This window comes from Psammomys obesus, unplaced genomic scaffold (assembly GCF_907164565.1).
Source record: "Psammomys obesus unplaced genomic scaffold, mPsaObe1.curated_primary_1811, whole genome shotgun sequence".
NCBI classification, from domain to species: domain Eukaryota; kingdom Metazoa; phylum Chordata; class Mammalia; order Rodentia; family Muridae; genus Psammomys; species Psammomys obesus.
The window spans coordinates 9365109-9385968 of NW_026596034.1; the positions used below are offsets into that span (position 1 = coordinate 9365109).

The 20860-nt window shown below is 40.5% G+C and overlaps 1 protein-coding gene across 2 annotated transcripts in view; it reads left to right on the top strand.

Moving 5' to 3' along the window:
- Positions 1–20860, top strand: part of Lpcat2 (lysophosphatidylcholine acyltransferase 2) — a 59648-nt gene that overhangs the window by 8503 nt on the left and 30285 nt on the right. Inside the window, exons 3-9 of one of the 2 annotated variants that reach the window (XM_055621171.1) lie at positions 2440–2657; positions 3931–4043; positions 5735–5795; positions 6753–6811; positions 8086–8120; positions 11936–11990; positions 18616–18698. In XM_055621171.1, coding sequence (XP_055477146.1) covers positions 2440–2657; positions 3931–4043; positions 5735–5795; positions 6753–6811; positions 8086–8120; positions 11936–11990; positions 18616–18698 — 624 coding nt within the window. The remainder of the gene's footprint in view (positions 1–2439; positions 2658–3930; positions 4044–5734; positions 5796–6752; positions 6812–8085; positions 8121–11935; positions 11991–18615; positions 18699–20860) is intronic. The other variant, XM_055621172.1, reaches the window with a different exon arrangement.

Genomic DNA, 20860 nt, shown 5'->3' on the forward strand with positions numbered 1-20860 from the left:
GTTTTTGAAGTAGAGCTGTGACACTGATGACAGATCAAAGAAATGATTCCACCCAAGTCTAGCTGAGTGAACCAATGAGCTTGTTTAATTGGGGTGCTTACGAGAATAGATACAGGGTTACCCCCAGAAACCCCGGCAACTTAAGGGAGACTGGAGCACTGAAGAAAAAGGTGCAAGCCCTTTTCAACCCCGGAAATTGCTTTGTGTTGTGTGTTTGGAGGAAAGGATGTATAAAAGAGCCACCAGTGAGCCCGAAACTTTCACGCATGGCTTTCCTCTGGCATCTTGTGAGCGCTCTCACCTCTCCACCAGAGAGTGTTGGTGGCCCCAGTCTTTGTGAGGGTCTTGTTGGGAGAATCGCAACTGTTTTGATTTCAAGACTGTCGTGATTTCGTACCATGTCTGGATGCTCTCTGACAGATGTTTGCTCATATACCAGGGCATCCGTTCTGTGCTTAGGAATCTAAATATTTATGAGAATATTTTAATTCCCTATTATTTAAGCTTCTCAGGTAATAGACCAGACCTTATGTGTCTTACATGTCTGGGACAGTTCTTTGCACAGTGTGACAATCTTTTTTTTTTTTTTTTACATTATTTTGTGCGAATGCGCGTGTGCATGCCTGTGCATATATTCCAGTGCACACAAGCACAAGAGGTCGTAGGTGGTTCTCTCCTTTTACTAGGTGGGTCCCAGATATTGACCTTGGATCATCATGCTTGGTAGCAAGTGCATTTATTTACCTGCTGAACCATCTTGCCGGCTCAGGTAATTAGCTTTAATGGTAGAATATCTTAAAACTTAAAAGTAAATAATGAGGCTTCTGGAATTGCTTATATATCAAAGTTCAGTGGGAGGGCAATGCTGAGTTTATTTTTGGAGATGCTGATGACTTCTGCTATAGTACTATAGATGAGATTTACCTCTAAGAAATATTCCTAAGTTAATTCTGCACGATACTTCTAAAGTATTTGGGTAGAGAGTAGAATCTTCATTATGTAAAAGGAATTCATTCCCAAGATGGCCACCTTCTTTTTTTTATTTTTAAGAAATCTTTTTTTTTTTTAAATTTATACATTTTTTTCATGTGCATTGGTGTTTTGCCTGCATGTATGTCCATAGGAGGGTGTCAGAAGCTCTGGAACTGGAGTTGCAGACAGTTGTGAGCCGCCATGTGGGAGCTGAGAATTGAACCTAGGTCCTCTGGAAGAGCAGCCAGTGCTCTTCACTGCTGAGCTGTCTTTCCAGCCCCATGATGACTGCTTTCTAAGGCCAGTACTGATGTTGGTAGTATAGGATCTATCAGTGCAGGACCTAGTTTGAGGATTCATTTTGATGATTTCTGGCTTGCCTAATAATGGGGTCATTTATTACCCATGTATCTTTGGACAAATTGCTGTTCTATGCTTCAGCTCTCTCATCTTCAAAATGAGGTTCTGGAGGGATGGTTCAGTGCTGAAGAGTGCGTGCTCTTTTTCTGGAGGACCAGAGTTCAGCTCCTACTGCCAACTTCCGGTAGCTCTCAACCACTTGTAACTCTAGCTCCTGGGAATTCAATACCCTCTTCTGGCTTCTCTGGGTACCCAAAGACCTGTGGCATGCATAGATAGCGATACATATGAATAAAATTAAAGTTAAATTTAAATAATGAGGAAATGGGGCTGGCAAGGTGAGTCAGTGGGTAAAGATGCTTGCTGCCATGCCTGAGAACCTGAGTTCAATCCCCAAGGATCCACATGATGGATGGAAAGAACTGACTACTACAAGTTTTCCCCTAACCACCAAATGGACACTGTAGGATACACATTCTTACAGACATACATTCCTATAAAGATAAACATAATAAGTTTTAAAAATGATAATATGATGACTATAATAATGATACCCATTTCATAAGACAGGCTGAGGATTAAAAATATTAATGTATAAAAATCATTTATATATAAAACATTTAGAACCATCTGCCACTTCACAGAAGAGTTCCCTGTTCAGCTCTTGTTCAAGTTTGCTTTCTGTCACTGTGATAAAACGCTTACCAACACCAACATGGAGAAGAAAGGGTTTACTGCACATCCAGCTCCCAAGTCATAATGTATCTCTGATGGAAGTCAGGCAGGGGAACTAAAGACAGGACCTTGGAGTCAGGAACTGAAGCAGAGATCATGGAGGAAGACCGCTGACTGGCTTGCTCCCTAAACTCATGTTCAGTTACATTCTCATACAGTCTAGGCCCACTTGCCAGAGACAGCTAAGCTGGGCCCTCAGCATCAACTGATAAAGAGAGCGCCCCACAGTTGATGGTAATTCCTTCTCCAACATGTGACAGCCAGAGCTTAATCTGACAGTGTTACTCTCCACAGCTCATACGTGAAGAGGAGGTTACTGTGTTTTAGAGTAAAGCAAAGCTAAAGGTGTCTTTTCTATCATCATTTTCAAAGGAAGATTTCTCATCCTGCTTTGAAGTTTCTGGGCCGCGCACTGTTCTTCTCGATGGGATTCATGGTTACGGTGAAAGGAAAGATTGCAAGCCCACTGGAAGCGCCCATTTTTGTTGTTGCCCCTCATTCCACGTTCTTTGATGGAATTGCCTGTGTTGTAGCTGGCCTGCCTTCTATGGTGTCACGCAACGAGAATGCACAGACCCCTCTCATTGGCAGTAAGTACCTGTAAGGTAACGGCTGAAATATTATCATGCGCATAATTTAGGCTGAAAGAATCATATAAGGTCAATTTTTGTGTATTTACTTTCATTCTTGGGTATTAGACTCAGGGTTTTGTACATGCAAGCCAAGTGGGCTAACTCTGAGTGACATCTCCAGCCAGTTAAAAATGAAACTAAATATTTTCTTTTATTTAAACAAGCTACTCTATGTAAAGAGTGAGTTTGCTTTAAAATAGTGAGGCATTTCCCCTTATCTTTAGCTTTTAGGCTCTCAGGAGACTTGTCCTTATCGCTATGCATTATAACTCTGTGTTCCTATGTATCATAAGGAAAACCAGATTTCAGAAATGCTTATTTCTTCTAAAAGGACTTGAAAAACCACAGGTCACGTGCTATGTCATGAGCTTCTCTTTACGGTATCAGGCTGATAAATATGCTAAGTTCTTTTCTCCCAGCTCTGTTTTCTAAATTATTGTGTCCCTACAGTTCCCTGAGGGGCATTTGTATAACTCTTTGAAAATTATGATGTGGAACAATAAGTGCTTCCTGCCGTAAAAAATAATGAAGCGAGTGAGATGTTTTTCCTGCCAGATGCTTCCAGCTCTCCCTGAGGAACCAGTGTCCAAGTAACTGCTCCGGGCTCTCCCAAGGTTACCGCAGACACCAAGTGATGAGAAAGTCGGTGTGGCGGTCGCCGGATGTTGCCTCATTGATCCTCAGAAAGAATAGTCCTTGCAGCTTTGTCACTGAGCGAAGACCCTTTTTTCTTCTCTCTCTCCAGCGTGCAGCTACTGTGCTTTATGCAACATGGCTTTTTCCTGAACATTTCTGTTGCAGAGCACTTGAGGCTTATTTGGCATGTGACAAAAAGCGGTCTGTTCAGAAGGATTTTAGTAAAATTGGCCGTGATCTCCCTCTACTCATGTACACTATCAGTTGCTAACATGAGTGTTAAAGGTCTTCCTAAAATCAAACAGGAGAGTTCTGAAGTTCAGTTTTACAGTTTAGCATCCATTCAGGAAAAGAATTGGCTCCTCCCTCTGTCCTCCCCTCCCCCGTCCTTCCCCTAACTTCTGTAACAGTAGTGAAATGCCACTCATCTCTGCATTTGCAATTCGACTCTAACTAGCCAACTTTGAATCTGAAAAGATTATTCTTTTAGAGTGGCTAACGTTTTCACCTTCTGTCGAAATTGTTTCAGTTCATCCAATGTTAATGCCATGGTGACTTTAAAAAAATGATTTGGTAATGACCCTCTGTTTTCAAGGACTGTTACGGGCTGTGCAGCCAGTTTTGGTGTCCCGCGTTGACCCGGACTCCCGAAAAAACACAATAAATGAAATAAGAAAGCGAGCGACGTCGGGAGGGGAATGGCCACAGGTAAGATGCGGTAGCTTGTCATTTTATATATTGAGAGCTTTTGGGCGTCTGTGTACTTGCTCATTTAGGCCCAGAGAGCAAGGTATGCAGGCCATGTGTTCTCAGCATAATAGGTGCAGAATAACTATCAGTGTGAAGAAGACTCCGTCCCCAGCACATACCGTTCCCTTTTATTTATCAGTTATCTTCTTTGCGTCATAAGGTTCTCTAACTCTGACTTTAATTCCTATTAAATAAAATGAATATAATTTAACTCACTTGACCAAAAACATTCTAAGTGTACCAAATCTTTTCTGAATTATATTTAAATAGAGCTTTCCATTCAGTAAAGCCATCATACTTCGCCCTCTCCCCATTCCCTTCCTTGGACTGCCTTTTTAGGGCAAAGGAGGGTAACACTTACAGCACAAAGCAGGGATGGTCACAACAGACACCCCTGTCTGCGCTCTCTAGCAGACAAACGCCACTATGGCAGGCCCAGCTAAAGAAACACATAGATGTTCAAGGACACCACCCTGGGGGCTTTAGAAACCAAGGCTTAAGAAACAATTGAGGTGGCACTTGGAAAAGTTAGATTATTCTCTTTGGATCCAAGAAATATGTCTAAGATTAGTAGGTAGAGATCCAAGTAGGTAGATTTCAGCTCTCTTTTCTCAGTTTGCAGAACTTTTTGTCTGTGAGGAGTTAAGATGGCCCTGACTGACAGCTGCTAGGAGAGGGGAGGAGACTGTAGAAATAATTCAGACATTGGAGCTATTAGGCTATTTTGAATGCTCCTTCCTCCCTGAGATTTTCTGACTCACTTTGGTAGCATTCCTCGTTAGCGAGTATTTGTGGATGTATGCCAAGTAAAACTGTTGGCCATTGTGTCTGGTTGTCACGGGAAACCCATTTTATAAATTAGGGGTTGGAATTATGCCTACTCATTAATTTTTATTTTGTAGTTTGAGCCAAAGTTTTCCCTCTCTAATCATTATAGATCATATATTTACTAACTGCTTTGAGGGCAGGGATTTGATTTGATTTTATATACTTAGAAGTTAACTCTTGACTCAGTTTTAAAAGCTTCAGAAAACCAAACTTGTGCATTAATTAGTGGGGGCCCTCGCAGTGTTTGCATGTCTTTCACGGAGAAAACATTAAGTAGCACGTTAAGAGCTAAAATGCTTCCTCAGGAAAAAACAAAGCAAGCTGTGAAGGGTACCCACGTGATAATGAAGGCCACCGAGCCAAAGGCACTACAAGCATTCCCTCCTTCGTCCCCAAGGCATCCCTGAAATGTACACTGAGAGTAAATAGCTTTTAATGGGAAAACCGTAACAGCAAGATTTACTTTGGCTAAGGATATAACCTTACTTTATATCTTCTTTTTAAATTTGTTCAGATTATTAATAAAGGCAGTGAGAAATGTAAAAGAAACACAGATGAACAGCATGTTCTGTAAATTAAGAATTACACTTTTAATCTTTTTTCTAACTATCACACTGGTCAAACTGCCCTTCTTTTTTAAACTACCCTTCTTTTAGGGAAATATGAAAACAATCTGAGTCCAGCTTTTATTAGAATCAAGAGTTAGCCATTTATTTCATTTTTATTTTTGAAGCATGAGAAGTGTTGGTGAAGTCCTAGGAGAATAAAGAGGTAATCTATTAATTAGACTGAAATATTAAATTTATTCCTTTTCTCCCAAGATACTAGTTTTCCCAGAAGGTACTTGTACTAATCGCTCCTGTTTGATTACTTTTAAACCAGGTGAGATAAATTAAATTATGTATTGTAACAATATGGTATGGGAGATTTATCAAATGGTTCCATTGTAATGCACAATACTTGCTCCTGGCATTTCTTTTCTGATAAAGCTTTTCTGATGCTATGATTCCACAGATCTTACTCCTATATTAGTCTTTGCTCTCTCTTTTGATATAGCCTTTTCCTTTTACTGGTTGTGTGTGTGTGTGTGTGTGTCTATGTGTATTTCTATGTGTCTGTGTCTATGTGTAGCTGTATGGATATGCTCAGAAGTTACAGTCATATACTTTTTCCTCCAAGGAATCTCCTAGATATATGGGGTCTTCTGTCATGAAGCAGACAGCCTACCTGAATAACATTCATGTTTTTACATGCCTTCCAAAATTAACACTTTTTATTTACTTTTACTTTTTCATGCTGGGAAGGCTGCCATGAATACACCTTTCATTTTTCATTTGTAACACTTCAGGCTCTTTGTGTTGGCTGTACTGTGTTTTGCACCAAAGGTGTGACTCACTCCAGGCCAGTATAATAACTCTACTTCAAGCATTTTACTTCTTGTTTTCTTTTTGCCTTGATTTTTGCCATTACTTTTTTATATTGTTGGATAATATGTATTTAGGAAATGAAGAAAAAAAAACACAAATGGTAAAACTATATGTGTACTTAAGAGTTGTTTTGAAACAAATGTCATTAATTTTCTTTATGGAAGAAAACAGTGAATAAATACATGCTTAAGTGATTTAGGCACACCATCTAATGTTTTGCCTAAGTCTTACTTGTAATAACTCGTGATTCATAACGCACTTGTAATAACTTGTAAATACTTCATCATGGTTTCTGTTTTGTCTGCTCTCAAGAAATCAGTGCATTTATTCTGTTATTACTATTATTGCTATTATTATTGTATACCTCTTGTTCCTATACAAACCATGTTTTACAATTTTGATGTGGTTTTAGGAGCCTTCATCCCAGGAGTGCCAGTACAGCCCATCCTCCTCAGATACCCAAACAAGCTGGTAAGGGGAGGAACTCTGTCTTCCACGTAGCTCATTCTCTAGGACCCTCTATCATAGCTGACTTCTGAATGGGTAAATGAGGGAAGCAATGGGGCAGACTAATGCCACTGGCTTTCTAAAATGTGACACCAGTACTAAACACTGTTCTGTGTAACTTAGCTTCAGGAAGGCACTGTGCAGTCTCTGCTCTGCTGTCTCTGTGATGGAAAGTTAAGTCCCACACTTAGGCTCTGGTTATACTAGACAGTAGAAATTTATGATTTTTGTGGAGATGACAAGGAATCTTTTCCAGATAGAAAGGCAACTAGTGGTAGGAAGGGGGAAACAGGTAGGAAGCGAATTATAAATTTGGGGGAGGCAGTAAGTACAGGCTCAGTGAGCCTTGGCAATTAGTGTAATTAATTAAGAGACTGTCAAAGAGGACTCCACATCTTCTCTGAAGTCCAAGGCTGCCCGGGAAGCAGTGTCTTCTGCACCAGCTGGTCACACGGTTGCCCTCTGGACATCATTCACACTGCCCCTCCACAGACACTGAAAGGACCTTACCAGAGGGTTACAAAATGGCAGGATGTTCCTGTTACTCATACTACTTATGAGTATGAGTATATGCTCATAATAATAAAGATTATGAGCTGTTGGTCAGCTCGGCTTTCTAGCCAATGGCTGCCTTCTCAACTAGAACATTTCCAGTAAAAAAAAAAAAAAAAAAAAATTAAAAATCTATCAAGCTTCTGCTCAGCCCTCTGCTTATGTATTTTAATTTTCATATATTAAAATTCTTTTACTATGTACTGCTTTGGGTTTTTTTCCAAATAATCATTTATGTCACACACACACACACATTACTTTTTCAGATACGCTTGTTTGGGGAGAAAAATAACTGAATATGTACAATATTTTAGAACAAGTTCTATAAAATATATAGGGGTAGGGAATGATCTCTGTGCTTCTATATAATCTGTGTAATTCATGAATTTGTGTATTAATTCATGTTCTTTAATAATTACAAGCTTATTTTAGTTTTTAATATGTTGCTTTTTATTCCAGAAAAAGTATACTTGAGTCCTAATATCAAACAAAGATTCATTTAATTTTTTTGTTGTTTTGTTTAGTTTTTGGGACAGCATTTTTTTGTGGCTTCTGTTGTCCTTGAGCTCATGATGTAGCCAAAAATGACCTTGAACTCTTGATGTCTTGCCTCTATCTCCCATCTTTGAGCTTACAGGTATCCACACCAGTGTAGACTAACAGTTTGACCACTTCTCTTGCTGTAGGATACTGTGACCTGGACATGGCAAGGATATACATTGTAAGTCACTTACATAGTTTAATAATTTATGCAAACTGTCTTAATGAAGAAAATAAATGTAATCTCTTCCTTCTTTAAAGGCAAAAATCTTATTTTTATAAAAGTATACATTTCCAATCAGTCTTAAATCTTTTAACCATATCCCTGGGGAGAGTATCACCTTCTTGACCCTAAATGTCCAGTGAGATTAACGGATGTGAAATACCGTTTGAGGAATACTAGTCCTCTGTCAGCTTCACGATTTTGTTGACCAGTTTACAAGGAGCATATTAGTGTAATTAATTAAGAGACTGTCCTAGAGGACTCCACCTCTTCTCTGAAGTCCAAGGCTGCCCCAGGAAGCAGTGTCTTTTGAAGCAGCTGTTCACACGGTTGCCCTCTGGACATCAGTCATGCTGTCCTTCCCCAGACACTGCATGCAGCCTTTCCAGAGGGTTACACAAAGGCAGCATGTAACTGCTACTCATACTATTTATGAGTATGAGTATAGATTCATAATAATAAAGATTCTGAGCTCTTGGTCAGTTCAGCTTTAGGGCCCTGGCTTGCACCATACTTAGCTTGAATCTTGCACAGTCATTCCCACTGTAGTTTTAGCACCATGTAGTAGCTCTGTTCAGACTTCATGAGGCTGGTTTAAACAGTTCAGATCACTTGAGATTTCGGGACCTGAAGCTGTTGTGGCCTGCCTATTTGTGTTAAGGCAATGGCTACCCAGCAGTTTCTGGAGTTCTTAGAGAGGTCAGGGGGTGTTTTCAGCATTGAACAGATGAATGGAAACAGGCCTTTTACACAGTAGGGCATGTAGAATGCAGCTTTCTCCCAACTCCTTTTGGTTAGCTCTTACTAGGGAAGTTTGAGCCTCCTTAAATTTCAGTGAGCCCTATATGCAAATCTGGATATGAAAAGTTTCCCAGGGGCCTTACCCAGTTTCGACAGTGTTAACAACAGATCTCAAATAACATTGCCGATGGAAGAATTTTGGAGGAAATCATCATGGCTTTCTGGTACATGGCATTTCTGTACATAGCAATTACACAATCTCTTGAACTTTGGAAAGTCTGGGAGAAAAGGTAATATGTATTTCTCCTTTTGTGTGTGTGCAGAAATTTCTCTGAGATAATAAAGTCGAATCAGGAAAGGTTAAACAGATAGGGTTAGAAAGAAGTGAAGAATACATGATGAAAACAGATGTAGGTCATGTGTTATGTTCAACTTTTCAAGGAACTGGTTCACTCCCCAGACTAGACGTGTGTTTCATGCCGCTACTAATTTTGAATTTTATTTTTTAAAACTTTTTCACACACACACACACACACAAAAAAAAAAAAACCCTTAGAGAAACGACTAGTATTTGATCATCTCAGAAACATAGTGTCTGGAATTTCAGTGAATAGCAGTTTATATCTTGTGTGTCATCCATTGGGCGATTCTAGTCCACGTGTCCTGTGGAGAACATGGCTTTGGGCTCACTGATCAGTATGACTTCGTTATAGAGCAGTCTGGGTGACTGTGAAGGTCAAATAAAATTCTGGAAGGAATACAGCCTTCTGCTCTGGGGAGTGTGTGATAAAGGGAAAAATAAGATTGGAAAGTGGATTCAGGAAAGCGAGGGAAGACAATGAGTGTCAGAGATGGCTTGTGACTTAGAAACAAGATCTTTTGAGGACAAGTTTGTTTTATGCAAATGCACATGGCTCTTGCCTATGGGAAGTCCTGTTTCCACCTGTCTTCTGACCTACTGAATGCTTCTGGTACCACTGTACCTATTACTCTTAAATCTATATTTTCAGTTGCTATTTCACGAAAGCAGAGATATATTACAGAGCAGATACCCCAAGGAAGAAGGGACATGGGGAGTAAGTTTTGAGAAGGAGCAGAGCTATGGAAAGCAGCTTTCTAAGAAATACTTGCTCTCTCTGTAGTGTGAAAAGGCAAATTTAGTGATCTGTTATGCTTACCCTTCATACTTGAATATATATATATATTTTTTTTTTAAATATATATTGGAATACACACACACATATATAATCTCCAAATCCTTGATCCCAAGGCCCTTTGTAAGGGGTTGAAACCAGTTCACTTGGGCTGGAGAGATAGCTCAGTGGTTCAGAGCACTGGCTGCTCTTGCAGAGGACCCAAGCATAATTTCCAGCACCCATACATGGCAGCTCACAATCAGTTGCACCTCCAATTTCAGGGCATTTGATGACCCTTTCTGGTCTCTGTGGATACTGCACACACATATAGCACACACATGCATGCAGTCAGAACACCCAAACACATAGCATAGTAATGGGAACATTTTTAAGAGAAGACATTTCACTTGACAGTGCTTAAGGTGGGTTGACATGGCTTAGAGCTTATGTGTGGTAAAAAGTCTACCCTCCTTCAGATGGAAGGCTTAGAAACAATCATATTTGCCCATCATAGTTTGCAAATGCCAAATCTAACTCTTAAATTCCTTTTCTGAAAAATATAAAGTTTACTAAATTTGTTCTTTGGCTATTTCACATAGGATGCATTCTGAGTGTTTTGTTCCGCATCCTGTTCTCTCCTTCCCACTCCTCCCTACAAGCCCCCTTTCCCACATTCTTGTCCTTTGTTTGTTTTGTGACTCACTGGGCTTAACCAGAGCTGTCTGTATGACCTTTATAGCTGTCCACTGCGGCCTGGTGGGTACACAGCCTGGGGACTTGCCAGTGGGTACACAGCTGAAGGTGCCGAGCACCTCCTCCCAACCCCCACTCATCTGTAGCCAGTACTCCTTGTTGAAATTTCTAACTTATTTAAGTGTCTTCAGATAATTTTTTTTTACAGATAAATCATTCTTTAATTTCTTAATAGCTTACACACACACACACACACACACACACACACACACACACACGAAAGCTTGGCTGGTTGCCTTCTTAAACATGGTCTAATCCACTCTGCCTTGCTTTCTGGGTCAACTGTCTGGAGAAGCTAAACTGAAAATCCTACAGAAATCTGGCTCAGAGTCTAAATACATCCTGGAAAGCTATAAGGCAGGGCATTTGTCCCCCAAACTGCCCTTTGTCTAGATTTACAGTGAAATTTGCAAGTCTTCAAGATGTCTCTCCATAGCTCCAAGCTTGTTATTGAGACGACTTAGATAAAATTAGTAATTTTAAGGAAAAAAAAAAAATCTCGCTGACTTTTTAAAAGTTGTTACCTGAAGAATTTGGACATACTGCTTAGTTTTCTTGTAAACACATTTTTGTACATTTAAACATTTGATTTGGATTTATTTATTTTTATTTTATGTATATGTATATGGGTGTTTTGCCCACATGTATGTATGTAGGGCCTAATGCCCAGGGAGGCCAGAAGAGCACCTCAGACTCCCTTGAATTGGATTTACAGACTCTGACATATCACTGAGCTGTGATATGGATGCTGAGAACTGAACCCCGGTTCTCTGGAAGAGCAACCAGTGCTCTTAACCGCTGAGCCCTGTCTCCCCATGTATATTTATGTAGCTTAAAGTGGATTTTGGGTGCTGTCTCTAGAGACTTACGCCTTTGAGTGTGTACTATCAGAGAAACTGTAGATCTGAGGTTTGCTCTATTTGAGCTCTAGCTTACATTTACTAAGTCTGTATATTAATTGCATTTGGTGATTTAGTTTTCCAATAACAAGTGTAGTTGTCTAACCCAAAGAGCTGTCATGATTCAAGTGTAGCACATTTAAATGCAAAATATTCCCGTGAGTATGCTGTGGTGGGGCCCTGTGTGTAAAGAACAGACTACAGTTGTACTGCTGTGTGAGAATAGCTTTTTCTTCTCTTTCAGCATCCAGCTGTGTGTGCTCACTTTCTGTCAGCTCTTCACAAAGGTGGAAGTTGAGGTGAGTCATGCAAACACAGCCGCCGTGGGGACTTAACACACAGCTTGTGTTCCGACTTTGAATCCTAGCTTAGAGGCTGCAGTCCAGCCTCTTTAAAATTATTCCCCGGTCTTATAGATTGTGTTTCTAAGTCCCTGCTGTCAGATTTAGCTCTTGGAATCAAGCCAGCAAAAACATGTAATTTCCGAGAGCCTCCAACCTGCTATTCACTCTGGCAGGTGAAATTTGCCTCCCCTCTTCCCACCTCCCTACAATTGAGTGCTAACCCGTGCCTACTTCAATGTCCCACATCGACAAAAGGAGCAGTGCTAGGTAGTGGAGCCAGCTTCCCTGAGGACTAGTTATATGAAAACAGAGAGGCCATACTTGAGAAGTGGATACCAACTTTAGATACAAACTTCAGATGCTCTCACTTACAGTGTGCTTTTGAACCTGGGAACCCATAGGAAGTTTTGTGTGGCTCATGTCATTGTTCACAGGACTGTCTTTGAGCTTCAGGGACAGATTAGGAGTGAATAAATGATTAGAACATTTTCAAAGTTTGAAGCAAAAATTTAAGACCCTAAGAATTGGTTCCAGAGAGCATTACTCATTGCTAAAGTGTGAAAAGTACTGCATTGGTGTCTAAGACTCTAGCCTGCATGTTCCAGATTGCATCTGTGGGTTAGGCAATGGAAACTGGGGCTGGCGAGATGGCACAGAGGTTAAGAGCACTGGCTGTTCTTCCAGAAGGTTGGGGTATGATTCCCAGCACCCACATGGTAGCTCCCAGCTGTCTATAACTCCAGTTCCGGGAGATCCAATGCCCTCTTCTGACCTCTTCAAGAACTTCACATGTAGAAACAGTATCCATGCAGGCAAAAACACTCATACACAAAAATAAAAATAAATAAGTTTTTTAAAAAATGAAGAAAGAAAGAGCCAGATGCAGTGGCACATGCCTGTAATCCCAGCACTCAGGGAGGCAGAGGCAGGCTGATTGCTGTGAACTTGAGGCCAGCCTGGTCTACAGAGTGAGTCAAGGGCAGCCAAGGCTACACAGAGAAACCCTGTCTTGAAAACCCGGGAATAAAAAGTAAAAAGAAAATCTTAAACTTTTATGTGTACTGCAGAATTCTGAGTGGAGGCTTGTGTTCTAGGTAGCAGGACTATGGCATTTAAAATACCATTTTGCATTGCTGGATGACTTAATTGTTTAACCATTTATATATAGGTAACTAGCAATATCAAGTAATATACAGGGGTAAATTAAGGCTTCAAAATGAGTGTAAATTTTAGTGAATTATTTGGAGATCTGTATGCTGTCTGCTTGTTGGCATATTTTAAAGTCTCTATTATTAGCGTTCTTATATCTACCACCCTTCTCCACAATGGTCTCTTTCGAACCCCCAGCACTAAGTAGGTGAGAAAGGATGTTAGAGGGGAAAGGAGGCATAGGTTTCTTTAAACTATTTCGTGCTGATTAGGGTCCTTAGGTTCCTTGGGGCCAGTTCAATCTTCCAGGGTATCTCCAACGTCTTCTTATTGTCAAACTGCAACAACAGCAACCAGGAGCAGCAGCCGGGAGCAGCTGCTGCCTTCTTCCTCAGGGCCCCTGGGTTCTGCCATTTATTTCCTTTTCTGAGTCCCCAGAATTAAACTGTCTGCAGCTGGCAAAGATCACTCCCCTGCTAGTGCCCAAGACAATCATAGTTAGTGGCTGTGGACAAACTGAAGCAGACCTATATTCCACACCTGAGATTAAAACAAAAACATATTCTCATAACAGCTGGGTTTTTTAAGAAACCAAAACTCTTATACATCTGCCGACTTTGAAGATACCTTTTTATTATCTCATTGTATATCTACCCACTTAAAAAAAAAACAGCTTAGCATCCATCAGCAGGGTTGTAAAATGTAGCAGAACACTTACTCTTGGCATAATCTAGTTGTTTCTGCAGTGGGCAAAGGTCTAATCTGTGTCCTACAAAGTTGAGCAAGCACCAAGGCAAATACGGTGAACTGGTAGACCACAAAACTCTTTCCATAGAGGACATTTTGGGCAAATTCACACTACTGTCCCTAAGTGCCCTGAGCATTGCTCTGTCCTTCTTTAACAACTGCTGTGTGGTCTAGCTCTGTTTTCTTTTTCTAAAAAAGACCAAGAACCCAATACTTAAAACAACCTTGTTATCGCCTTTGCAGATTTGGAAGCTGTTTCTCTCTCTCTCTTTCTCTCTCTCTCTCTCATACACACACACACCACACCACACCACACCACACCACACACACCATCAGTACTCTATCCGCTAAACCCACCCCTCTCAAGCCAAAATAAGAGCTAGCTTCAGATGTGGAAGAACACACAGAGCCGTAATTTCCTGTCTAGCATATGTGTCAGAGGCAAAGCTGCATTACAACAGGAGTACGTAAGTTCCTCGTATTGTCCTCTGGCTGCTGTTGTCACATTTCCTTTCCATGTCACAGATCTCTTTATTAAAAAAAAAAAAAAAAGGAAAGGGAAGGAAGGAAAGAGAAAGAAAGAGAGAGAGAGAGACAGAGAAAGAAAGAAAGAAAGAAAGAAAGAAAGGAAGGAAGGAAGGAAGGAAGGAAGGAAGGAAGGAAGGAAGGAAGGAAGAAAGAAAGAAAGAAAGAAAGAAAGAAAGAAAGAAAGAAAGAAAGAAAGAAAGGAAGAAAGAAAAGGAATCACGGTATCTTCATTCTCCATCTGGCAAAGGAAAGAATGTATTCTTTGTTCCACGACCTCACAAACAGTGTGACTTTCAGCCTGTTGGAAATGGTTGGAGCAGTAGGGAATTAAACTGATATATTTGGATCGTGGTGCAGAACTGGAATTTATGGCGTTTTAAGTTTAGTATTCTTGGTTTTGTTATATTTATTTTGGATTTGTAGTTCTTTCACACATGGAGCTCCTGACTGCTTTACTCATTTTGTTTTATTTTATGGTCCTGGGAATTTTACCCAGGGTTTCACATATTCAAGGCAAGGGTTCTACCTCTGAATTACATATATCCCCACCATTTTTTACCCTATTTTAAGAAAGAATATTGCTAAGCTAACAAGATTGGCCTCAAACTTCCAGCTCTCCTGCCTCAGTGTCAGAGTAGCTAAGATCAAAGATGTATGCCACCATGCCTGGGTCCAATGGCTTTATGACATTTAAATATTTTAGTACAGCGCTGCTGTTTGAATATAACTCAGAAATGCATCCCAACAGCCTATCAGGCAGTATGGCCACACCCTAGCACAGACTCTAATAATCCAGGCCTTGCCTTATTCTGTGTCTTACTCCTCTGTGACTTCTCTGAGCTGCCCCACACAAAGCTTCATTCGTGGTTTTTGGTCATTTTGTCCCTGGAATTGCAGGTGTCTGGGTAGTTCAGAAGCAATTCTTATTTCTCTGTTTTTTGTTTTGTTTTGTTTTAAAATTCATGGAAACCTTTGTTGTTATTGTAAACATGCTATTAGAATATCTTCAGGGCTGGAATGATGGCTCCAGAGGTTAAGAACACTCACTGTTCTTCCAAAGGTCCTGAGTTCAATTCCTAGCTACTACATGGTGGCTCATAACCATCTATAGTAAGATCTGGTGTGCAGGCAGAATGTTGTATAAATAATAAATAAATCTTAAAAAAAATATCTTCAATGATGAGTAAACCTAAGCCAACACTTACTGCCCAAGAATATGGTGTTAGTTTTAATACCCAGTATGTTTAATACCCAGTATGTCCACAGAAATGCATCTTATGTAAACATTATAGACTCTACTTGTACAAATCTACCCTGAAGAGGATTCCCACACAGAGGGTCTCTAGGCTGTGTAGTAGAGCCTGTTGCTTCTCCACTGCAAACATGTTCGGCATCTTACTAGTTTAAATACTCTGGTATTTTATCTGGTTATGATACAATGATAAATACTTATACATACAGAAACATGTATAAACAGCTTCATTGTGACCTTACAGGATTATAGTTATATACTTGGTCCATTGCTGAGCACAGTGTTGTGCTGTATGTGCCTGAATGTTTGTATAATTCATTTAAATATCCAAAGACCTTAAAACTATTTGTAATTTTAAAACAGGCGTTTTTAGAAAACCCCAATTTCACAACTTCACATAGATACACATCAGCCACATGCGTATCCTAACAAAGCAACTTTGTTCTGGAACTTGACAGAATTCAGAAGTTTGTAAATTATTGGTAGACATGAGTGTTATACAAAGTATCAGATTTTCCCAATTACCACCTGCTTATCTGTGTGGAGATTATTTCAGTTTCTCTAAATCTATGTTATCACTGGTGAATAAGGATAATAACACCTTTTTGCAGGGTTGTGAAAATTTAATAAGGCTACTTATGTGGCAAGCCTTCATTAAGGCTCTTCCACTTTATTTCCCACCTCATCTGGTGATTTTCTTCCATTGGGAAGAAAGCACCAGCTGATGTTGTTAAGAGTTTTGTGTTTGCTTTTGCATTTTTCTCTCTGAAGATTTAGAAAAGGAATCATAAGAACCGGAGTCTCCCATTTGTTAGAGCTGACATAACAAAGCTTTTGTTTTCTAAGACAAAAAGAAAAGAAAGACAATCTCAGTATCATCACTTAGCAGTCTTCCCCTTCTTACTCACCAGTGACTGGGGAGGAGAGGTGCCTAATGTAGTTACGAAACAATGAACAAACTAGTTTTACTGGTGTTCAGTGTCAGTGGGAGGCCTGGGCCTGGCTGTGGGATAAATGTGCCGCATGCACTGAGGAGTTTTTCCTGGATCTGTGTACAGTTTAAGGCTCGGAAAGAGGTGGGGAGCATAAAAAGAAAACAAAATATGAAGCTGGGAAACAGGACAGCAAACCTTTTAACGGACAGGCTATGGGACAAAGTCAGGCATGTTGAAAACTGGAGACTCTTTAAACAGGGAGAGGAGGGGGAGCTGTAGCGCAGTGGACCAGGGGATGTATTCCCACGGCCTGCCTTTTTCCTGGAGTTCAGACTAAACTGTTGCTGGCTACCACTGAAGACCTGTTGGCAATCTAAAACCTTACTTTCTTATAACGTTTTGTTAGAGATTTAATGAACATTGGTGTTTTAAAACCCGTTTTCTTCTTTGAATTGCATACTATGCAAGCATAATAAATTTTACTTGGTTAGGACAGAGGGGCTTTTCAGTAACTCTGACTTGCAGTTTGTTGTTCTGGGTATAGTAAGAGATATGGAGACCTCTGGTGGCCTGGTTGGTTTTTCCACCTTGAAGAATTAGATGCTCAGCAGAGACTTCTGATTAGAAAGGACCTTAGAGATTATAGTCAAAATTGTTCATTGGGGTAGTTTTGTACTTGACCTACAGGATTACAGTGATGTAGTAATCTATCTTATTAAGGTATGGATTTTTCTTCAGAGAAGAGGGGGTCCTAATAATCTTGTCTGAAATATTATAAGTGCTGAAAGATTATATTCAATATGTAATTAAACCTTTGTGGTTTAGAAAACAATACTTGTAAGTGGGAGAGGAGAATGGGAAAAGTGATGGCTACATGACATAAGCACCTCAGAACCCTAGCACTGGTGAGGGGAAACAGAGATAAGCAGACACCTGAGGAGCTCTTTAGCCAGTCTAGACAGCCAGAAAGCTCTGGGTTCACCTCTGGCCTCCACATACATGTGCACATACAAGCACATACACAGTTATGCATACCCCACCATATACACACAGGAAAATTAAAACAAAACCAAACAACAACAACCAAAACAAGGACAGGAGTGGGGGCTGTCCTTGACTCTTTTTCTTACTTGTGGGACACTTTCCCTCCTACTGGGTTGCCTCTTCGAGCCTTGATGTGACGTTATGGGCCTGGTCATTTTGTAGTTTGTTATGCCATGTCTGATTGATATCCCTGGGAGGCCTGCTCTTTGCTGAGGGGAGGCAGAGGGTGTTGGATCTGGGGGAGAGGTGGAGGAGAGGCTGAGGGGAAAGAAAAGAAGGGAAAGCTGTGATCAGGATGTAATAATAGGAGAAGAATAAAAGAGAAAGAAGGAAAAAGAAAGAAAGCAAGGGCAGAACAAGTCAGGGGTCAGTGTCAGGTGGAGAATAAAGTGAAGTTAAAAATTATAAAGGGGGGGAAAAAAGCAACTGACTAAAAGCTAGAAAGCCAGTTCTGAAATTTAGTGTTTTTAAGTAGGAAAGAAAACAAACCATAGTTTTTAATCAAATAACTGAAGTAAGTTGACATTGAAATGGGCAGAATAGATAATATTATAAAAGACTTTTTTTTATTACCAAAAAGGGGAAGGGAGGCCATTTTCATATAAGATAGGAATGAAGAAAATCCAGCTCTGAGCAGGGGATGTTAGGCACTGCTACATGGCAAATTCCACAATTCTAGGCATCAGTTTTCTTCAGTAGGACAGCAAGGCTGGTAGGTGACCATGGCTGCCTTTGCAGAGTTGGGGAGGCAGTTTAGCAGAGTTAACACAGCCAGGCTCCCATGTACTAAGTCCATGTCCAGTGTCCCTTCCATGACATGGAACATGTGCTCTAGGGAGACCAGGATTACAGTGTGTTGTTTGGCCATCTAATTTGTCTTGCTTGGGACTAAGGATTGCTGTTGAAAGATATGTTTGTCTTTCAGTTTATGCCTGTTCAAGCGCCAAGTGATGAAGAAAAGAACGATCCTGTTCTTTTTGCCAGTAGAATTCGGAATTTAATGGCAGAGTAAGTGTGCCTTGGAGATTCTAACTGATCAATAATTTGAAAGTTACTGGCAAATGTCACTTAATACAGCATACAGCTTTCCCCCTCCCTCTGTGGTTCTCATTCGCCCACTCTTTTGGTAAGTAAAATGATGTGCTAAGGTTCACACTCAGTGAAATAATATACAAGTGCTTCTCAGGTGCCTCCTCAATTGATAGAAGTGTGTCTCAGGTAGAAAAGCTAGCTAGTGTCTTCCACGGGTGCTGGCCTGTCACTACAGAGCCTTGGGTGGTTTCAAGCACTCTTTCTGAGACTGGTTTTCCATCTCCTGAGGCCACTGCCCAAGGCTGGGTACTTCAGAGACATTAATATAGCATCAAATAGGAAGCATCAAATAATAAAATATAGCATCAAAAAGGAAGAGGCTTGCTTGTAGAAAAGGAAAACAGTTACCACCATGAGAGGATGGCTATAATAGCATTTAGAAACTGTCCAACTTAATGTAAATATTTCCTGCACTTCAGCGAGTTTTTACTGGCCAGTGTTTTGATTAGATAAATTGCCCAACTCGTAAGAAAAGAATGTGTTTTTCTGTACCACCACCGAGGCAGCCTCAGGGCCCTCCAGGTGCCACATGCTTCTGCTAGCCCTGCTTGGAGGTTTGGGACTAGTAGACACACATACTCACTGACCTCCCTCCACTTTAATAAAAATTCAACAGAAAATGAATTTGATTTTGCCCTGGCTAGTTTTATGCTAACTTGACACAAGCTAGAATCATTTGGGAAGAGGGATACTCAATTGAGAAAGTGCTATCATGAGATTTGCCTATAACCAAGTCTGTAGTATGTTTTTCATCATTCCTTTTTGGCGGGAGGATTTTCTAAATTATTTTATTTTTTCAAATTATAATATAATTACATAATTTACCTTTCTACCCTCCTAGGTCCTCCTATACAATCTTCTTTCTTGCTTTTAAATGCATGGCCTCATTTTTCATTAATTATTGTTAGGAGTGTGTGTGTGTGTGTGTGTGTGTGTGTGTGGTGTGTTCCTAAATACATACATATAAACACTCAGTCTGAATGTTACTTGTGTGTATGTTTTCAGCGCTGACCACTGGTATTGGATAACCAGTTGGTGTGCCTTTCCCTGAGGAAGACTGTGTCTCCCACCCTCAGCCCTACCCTCAGCCCCACTCTCAGCACGCCTCAGTTAGGTGGGAATTTTCTTAATTACTGATTGATGTGGGAGGGTCCAGCTCACTGTGGGTAGTGGTACCTCCAGGCTGGTGGTCCTGGGAGCTGTAAGAAGACAGGTTGAGCAAGCCTTGAGGAGCGAGCGGGCCAGTAAGCAGCACTCCTCCATGGTGTCTGCATCAGCTCCTGCCTCCAGGTTCCTGTCCTGTTTGACTTCCCTCAGTGATGCACCATTACCTGGAAGCATAAGGGAAATACGCCCTTTCTTCCCCGGCTTTTGGTCGTGATGTTTTATCACAGCAATAGGAACCCTAACCAAGGCCAGATTTTGAATCCTCCACACGTACATGGGTCTTACTCCACAGCAGAACAAATTTACTTTCAAAATAGCATACATGTTTATTGAAATAAATTGCAATGGAGTATACTTAGGTGTGCTTATTTTATTTAGTTTCTAAACCAGCTGCAAAATTTGTTTTTATAGGTTTTTTTTTTCACAACATTAAAAGCAAATTCTAAACAGTCTGTGTTTAGAAATGAGGAAATAAATATTAGGACTGGAAAAGGTTTGTATCATATCTTGGCTTTCCAAAGCATACCTAAAAACAAAGAAGGAATTTGTTCAAAATCAACTCTTTTCCTACATTGTGAGTGGAAGGAAAAATGGCCTCACATAAAGAGTAAGAGAACAAGTCACCCACCCCTGAGCTCCTTTACCTAACATATAAAATGGGAATTAAAATTACTGCTCTGTCTTTCATGTGGTTTTTATTATAATAAAATGGGAACGTCAATAATAAAGCCTCCTGAAAATGTGCGAGCCCAGCTGAGTCCTCAGGAGGTGGAGGGTGGGGACTTCAGGCCCACCCTGGAGTGCGAACTGAGACCCCGCCTTACTATTTAAAAGGCAAAAGGGGATGAGGAACACAGTGGATGGCCTTCCCACCACACGGTGTGTAGTTACATCAATTCACCGTTGTACGC